At 51.5% G+C, this 7,349-nt stretch overlaps 1 protein-coding gene across 1 annotated transcript; it reads left to right on the top strand.

Moving 5' to 3' along the window:
* Positions 1 to 5,792: 5,792 nt before the first annotated feature.
* On the top strand, positions 5,793 to 6,712 carry LOC311236638 (transcription factor 15; the record flags this gene model as incomplete). The annotated part of the gene is made up of 2 exons (XM_084324345.1): positions 5,793 to 6,293; positions 6,674 to 6,712. 2 exons carry the CDS (start codon positions 5,793 to 5,795, stop codon positions 6,710 to 6,712), a joined length of 540 nt encoding a protein of 179 aa, XP_084180471.1.
* Positions 6,713 to 7,349: the final 637 nt, after the last annotated feature.

The raw sequence follows: 7,349 nt of genomic DNA, 5'->3' as shown, positions 1-7,349 counted from the left end.
AAACAGACTCGCTCCATTATAGACACAAACCCCTGACCAAGGAGCAGGGAAGGTCGACGGCAATACCGACCACCAGACGGAGTGTATACAGAACACTCGCCAGACAATATGACCCGTTGGGATGTATTCTACCTTACACCACCAGGGCAAAGATGATTGTAAGAGCGCTATGGGACAAGGACCAGGGCTGGGACGATCCCATACCCGAACACCTTGCATCCACATGGAGAGAGTGGGAGACGGAACTCCGCTCACTCCCAGGTGTTAACATACGCCGCAGCTACTTCCCACCCACAGTGAGGCCAGAGACATGCAAGATGGACCTGCACGTATTCAGCGACGCCTCCGAAGTAGCCTACGGTTCGGTGGCCTACTTGCGTGCCCGAGAGGAGGGAGGAGAAATACATACTGCTTTCATCCTGGCTCGCTCAAGAATAGCCCCACGAAAGCAACAATCTATCCCGCGTCTAGAGCTCTGCGCAGCCCTAGCAGGAGCGCAGCTCGCCACGTTAATCCAACGTGAACTCACCATCCCGGTGCAAAGAACAATCTTGTGGTCAGACTCCACGACAGTACTCACATGGATCCGGTCTGATTCGTGCAGATACAAGGTCTTCGTGGGAGTCAGAGTCACCGAGATTCAAGAGTTAACAGAAGTAGCGAGCTGGAGGTATGTGGACACCAAACACAACCCAGCTGACGTCATCACCCGGGGAATGTCCCTGGATGACCTCACCCGTCACAACCTCTACAGTGACAGACCAGAGTTTCTCAAGCTCCCCGAAGAAGAGTGGCCTACACCCACCCCACGGGAGGCGAGTAAAGAGGAGGCCGAAAACAAGAAACCTATGTTCTGTGGATTGAACACACTCGTCTCCACAGACCCCGACATAGACGATTGCCTCACCCTACCGAGTGCGCAGCTAAAGACATTTCTGTGGCACCACCCAGAGGTTCAGCCCACGACTGACATTTCAGCAGCTGACTACGAAGAAGCAGAACTTCTTCTACTACAACGAGCCCAGAGAGACTTGTTCCCCGATGAGCTAGACTGTCTACAGGGAGCAAAGCCCGTCCCATCAGACAGCAGACTGCTCCACCTAGCCCCCGAGAGCGACGCCCATAGTCTCATCAGAGTGGGTGGTCGTCTGCGGAGAGCCCCAGACTTACCGGATGACGTCAAGTACCCGATAGTCTTGAACAGCCGACACAAGGTCACAGAGCTGTATATAAAGAAAGGAAGAGGAACCGAGAAGCGGTGGGGTATTGTATTCAAATGCATGACCACCAGAGCGATACATATCGAACTCCTTCCAACCATGAGCACAGACTCATTCCTTATGGCCTTCCGAAGATTCACATCACGGAAAGGAAAACCGTCTACATTATTGTCTGATCACGGGACAAACTTCAAAGGCGGAGAAAGAGAGCTGAGAGAGAGCTTCCAAGCTATGGGCCCAGAACTTAAGACCCACCTCGCTCCATCCCAGATTGACTTCCAGTTCAATCCCCTGAACGCACCTCACTTCGGTGGAACCTGGGAACGAGAAGTACGTTCCATAAAGACAGCCCTGTACGCCGTGCTTGGGGCCCAGACCGTGGCGGAAGAAGTCTTAATGACAGTCCTCACGGAGATCGAGGGAGTATTGAACTCAAAGCCCCTCGGTTACGTCTCAAGTGATGTAGCAGATGTCGACCCAGTCACCCCCAACACACTCTTGATGGGGCGGCTGGACCCCGCGCTACCCCAGACAATGTACAGGCCTGAAGAAGCGAACGGCCGAAGAATGTGGAGGTACAGTCAAGTATTGGCTGACAAGTTTTGGAACAGCTTCCTACTCCACTACCTACCGTCTCTACAGACCCGCCAGAAATGGGTAAAAGAGAGAGACAATTTGACAGAAGGAACAGTCGTCATGATTATCGACCAGTCACTACCCCGAGCTATGTGGCCGGCTGGCCGCGTAAGCAAAGTGATCACCGGTGCCGATGGAAAGGTCCGAGCAGCTGAAGTGCTCGTCCAAGGGCGGACCTACACCCGACCCGTGGCGAGGCTAATAGAACTGCCAAGGCTCCCCGATACTATCGATGACGACCATGACCCCATGACTTTGTGAACTGACTGACCCTCACAGCGGACATTGAGTAGTGGACAGTGCGGTTAATCTGTCTCTGCTTAGCTAATTAGGTGGGACTAATTAGGGGGCGGCTGTTACGAAGGATCAGATTAAACCGAATATATATATTTATTTATGGATATATATTGAATAGTATTTGTATGTCGTTTGATATCCCTTGTATATTCCTTGTACATATACACGGAATATCCCTTTAGCCTACTATAGCCCATAATAGTTCATTCTCTTATTGGACAAAGGACCAGGCGCCAGGGGACCAGCCCCTGGCGTCAAGTTCAAAGGTACCGACGAGACATGTCCGTACTAGCCCCGGCTCCGCTCAGGGATACGGCTACCGAAATGAGAGTGGCACTATTTGTTCACCGTGCATATAAATATGGCGCAAGTAAATGTAGAAGTCCCTTACCCTTCTTCCCAACTTAGTAACAGAACGTGAAGCCTCACCCACGATACGACGTGCGGTGAAGTATGGCCTGTTTGGCCTTAGAATAGCATTGAGACCTCGTGCGAATTAATAACTGAATTGTCAGAGTTTGGCACTGTACCGTCGAGTGCGACGTATTTCTATTAAGTAATAATAGTCTATCGTGTATGGTGCATCGTGCGGTTAGAGTTCTAAAGTGACCAGCATCTCCAACGCTTGCTCGTGTCATCTAGAGTCTTATCCAGGTTGGGCCGACCACATGGCGCTTTCATCCGAGGAGATCTAGGCGAGGACCGAGGGACATGTACACTGGATTACCTACCCGACGACTGCTGAGCCCTATGCGGCTGGAATATATATTTGCTTTGGTACTGTGATTTGTGGAGCGGATAATCGCCGACGCCTGTGAGTGTTGGATTTACCCCCGAGAGGAGTCAAGTTGAGTCGGCGCTCAGAGAGACTGAGGTCGCCTAGCTTCTTCTTCATTGTGGAGCTACAGCCTACAAGAGAACCAAGGTGTATTCATCTGCGGATCAAGAGTCTAGCGCACTGTCTTCTGTACTTGAAGTCTCCATAGATATCGTTGACCAGACGGTCTACTACCGACGGCTCTCCTACCCCCCCTACCGGCTTACAACCGGGAGGACCCCCCTCCAGAATATCCCGCTATATCATTAAGTGTACCATAGATGTAATTCCCTAAGAGCCAGGTTGTATACTTGCTTCCTGCGTAACCAGAGATTGGACATTCAGTGTTGATTTGCCTACGAGTACTCATTTGCCTTACAAGTGCATTCAAATGATAAATGTAAGATAAATATTCTATGTACCTTTTGCTCCATTAAATATTTGATTATTACCTTTGACTGGAACCGATTTCATTGTGGAAAGTGTTCATCATATTTAGATATCATGTACTGTATGGCCAGTAGTTAAAGTACATAAAGCGGTAGTGGTTTAATGATACCATACTTATCAATACAGTCAGGGAATTGTACCCCTCAGTTACAAGTACTGTATGTGTGTAGGGGCAGGTACAATAAGGTCTATCAGTACTGTATGTGTGTAGGGGCAGGTACAATAAGGTCTATCAGTACTGTATGTGTGTAGGGGCAGGTACAATAAGGTCTATCAGTACTGTATGTGTGTAGGGGCAGGTACAATAAGAGTTTTCTTCTTCCTATTCCTTTCAGCCATGGAATTTAGTGGATCATATTTTAAGTGAACTATATATATATACTGAAGACACTTGGACTGTAACAACTCCATGTACGAATAAATAAAATGATGATGATGATGATGATGATGATGATGATGATGATGATGATGATGATGATGATGATGATGATGATGATGATGATGATGATGATGATGATGATGATGATGATGATGATGAAATGATTGGGGACAGTAATTCTGGCAGCGCTCCTCGTGGTTTTAGGAGATGAGCGTTGTGTCTTGAGTCTCTTTCTTGGGGTTAGAGGCCTCCAGGTTACCCGATAAGAGAGCCTCTCTCTGGGGGGAGGTGCAGGTGTTAGAGGCCTCCAGGTGACCCGATAAGAGAGCCTCTCTTTGGGGGGAGGTGCAGGTGTTAGAGGCCTCCAGGTTACCCGATAAGAGAGCCTCTCTCTGGGGGGAGGTGCAGGTGTTAGAGGCCTCCAGGTTACCCGATAAGAGAGCCTCTCTCTGGGGGGAGGTGCAGGTGTTAGAGGCCTCCAGGTGACCCGATAAGAGAGCCTCTCTCTGGGGGGAGGTGCAGGTGTTAGAGGCCTCCAGGTGACCCGATAAGAGAGCCTCTCTCTGGGGGGAGATGCAGGTGTTAGAGGCCTCCAGGTTACCCGATAAGAGAGCCTCTCTCTGGGGGGAGGTGCAGTTGTTAGAGGCCTCCAGGTGACCCGATAAGAGAGCCTCTCTCTGGGGGGAGGTGCAGGTGTTAGAGGCCTCCAGGTGACCCGATAAGAGAGCCTCTCTCTGGGGGGAGGTGCAGGTGTTAGAGGCCTCCAGGTGACCCGATAAGAGCCTCTCTCTGGGGGGAGGTGCAGGTGTTAGAGGCCTCCAGGTTACCCGATAAGAGAGCCTCTCTCTGGGGGGAGGTGCAGGTGTTAGAGGCCTCCAGGTTACCCGATAAGAGAGCCTCTCTCTGGGGGGAGGTGCAGGTGTTAGAGGCCTACAGGTGACCCGATAAGAGAGCCTCTCTCTGGGGGGAGGTGCAGGTGTTAGAGGCCTCCAGGTGACCCGATAAGAGAGCCTCTCTCTGGGGGGAGGTGCAGGTGTTAGAGGCCTCCAGGTGACCCGATAAGAGAGCCTCTCTCTGGGGGGAGGTGCAGGTGTTAGAGGCCTCCAGGTGACCCGATAAGAGAGCCTCTCTCTGGGGGGAGGTGCAGGTGTTAGAGGCCTCCAGGTTACCCGATAAGAGAGCCTCTCTCTGGGGGGAGGTGCAGGTGTTAGAGGCCTCCAGGTGACACCTCTCTCTGGGTTAGTTAGTTAGTTAGTTAGTTAGTTAGTTAGTTAGTTAGTTAGTTAGTTAGTTAGTTAGTTAGTTAGTTAGTTAGTTAGTTAGTTAGTTAGTTAGTTAGTTCGTTTGAGGGCAATAAATGGTAAATGATAAATGTTGCATTTATATAGCACTTTTATCCAAAAGCGCTTTACAATTCTGTTCCTCACATTTGACCCATTCACTCACACATTCACACACCGACGGCGGAGGCAACCATGCAAGGCCCCTGGAGATGTCCTGCCTGTGGCCCCTGGAGACGTCCTGCCTGTGGCCCCTGGAGACGTCCTGCCTGTGGCCCCTGGAGATGTCCTGCCTGTGGCCCCTGGAGACGTCCTGCCTGTGGCCCCTGGAGACGTCCTGCCTGTGGCCCCTGGAGACGTGCTGCCTGTGGCCCCTGGAGACGTCCTGCAGCGTGTCCTGGGGGGGGGGATTATATTTAACCCTGTAGGCCCAGCAGACCCTGACAGGTGGCTCTAGGCTCCACCTGTCTCCCCTCTTCCAGCGCCGCGTGGTAGTGACCCAGAAAGGATCCGTCATTCAAGAAATGGCAGCTGATCTGCCAAGGGGACGGACGCTGCGGACTCCCCGGTCACCGGATCAGCGGCAGCTGCTGCCCCCAGGTGCTATTTTCACTCCAGCACCAAGTGATGGGCAGCAGGCAGCCGGCCGCGCGCCCGATGGGACAGCAGTCTCCGCGGCCGCCGCAGCAGCAGTCACCCCAGAGAGAGCCACCATGAAGTCCACCGGGAGCCACGAGGGAGCCCACGGCTTCGCCTCCGACACGGAGGACATCGACAGCGGCAGCGAGAGCTCCGACGACAAATCCACGGGCGGCGGCTGCAGCCCCCGCGGCATGATGGGCCCCCACCACGACGGAGCCCCGCGGGGGCAGAGGGGCCAGCGGCGCCTGGCGGGGGGCGTCAGCAAACAGAGGCAGGCGGCCAACGCGCGGGAGAGGGACCGGACCCACAGCGTCAACACGGCCTTCACGGCGCTGCGCACGCTCATTCCCACCGAGCCGGCCGACCGGAAGCTGTCCAAGATCGAGACGCTGCGGCTGGCGTCCAGCTACATCGCGCACCTGGCCAACGTGCTGCTGCTGGGCGACGAGTGCCTGGACGGGCAGCCCTGCCTGCGCTACCAGAACATTCTGCAGAGCGCCGCCGGCAGCCTCAGCGGCTCCTCCTCCCTGAGGCCCATATGCACTTTCTGCCTCAGCAACCAGAGGAAAGTGGTGAGTCCGGAGAGCAGTAGGTTTCCCCCACTTTGTTTTTGTTGCAATGTGTGCCGTATATCTATATTCCACGGTGCCCGCCTGCCTGTGTCTGCTTTTAGCGTCTAGTGGGGCGAGTAACTATAAATAGACGGGAAAGTGGCACAAACACGAGCAACTGGCAGAAGCAGTGGATTATTATGTCACAGCTGCCTTAGATCTCGTGGAATTGTATTTTTGCAGTAGTAGGGAAACTTTGTAAAAGGCTATTTTGCGAGAAATCATGTCAAAAAAAGACGGCCAAGAATAGTACCCAGTGTTGTTTCAAGAAACGGGTGCTTTCACAAGTTTCCACTGGAATCTTCTCTGTGGTTAAAATAACCATTTCTTTACCTCCACAGCTCCGAGATGGAGAAAAGCGCACGACAACAACTGTTTGACGTGACACTGTCACAACAAGGATGCCTAGTCCCTCCTCCGTAATGTTTACATGCTAGAGATATATGTGGGGTAGTCACATACCTAGACATCTATCTAATTTTGTATATATTTGCAACATACTAGGATAAAAAAAGAGAAAAGAAAAAAAAACACAACACTGAAATGCACTTTCTGTTCACGTCTGTATACGTCTTGTATGTTTTGGTAAAGCTGTAACCTGAGCCTATAGTGTAACGTTTTCTGTTCACGTCTGTACGTCTTATATGTTTTGGTTAAGCTGTAACCTGAGCCTATGTGTAAAGTTGCACCTGACTATCTATTTTGGTATCCCAAATAGTAAGCCTTAAAGACCCACTCCTAAAAAAAATTAAAAAAAAATTTGGTCACATGACTGTAATTGGAGTCTGTCTCGAGCAGCGGTTGCTGTCAGTTGAGTCGGGCGGTCTGGCCCGGCGGTCTGTGGCCTCGGTCGCCCCACTCGTCTTGAGGCCAAGTTAAAGAGTCAAGGTTGAGGTCAAATCTCCTGATTTTGGCCAGTTTTTTTGTGCAAATTGTGAAAAACCGAATTTCAATTACGACATGTCATTTATTTGATATCAACTATGCTGTAAAAGAAAATAATAAATAAAGGATTTT

The sequence above is a fragment of the Notolepis coatsorum genome (genome assembly GCF_963971535.1).
Source record: "Notolepis coatsorum genome assembly, chromosome: 1".
In the NCBI taxonomy this organism is placed as follows: Eukaryota; Metazoa; Chordata; class Actinopteri; order Aulopiformes; family Paralepididae; genus Notolepis; species Notolepis coatsorum.
This window is presented reverse-complemented; position numbering and strand designations above follow the sequence as displayed.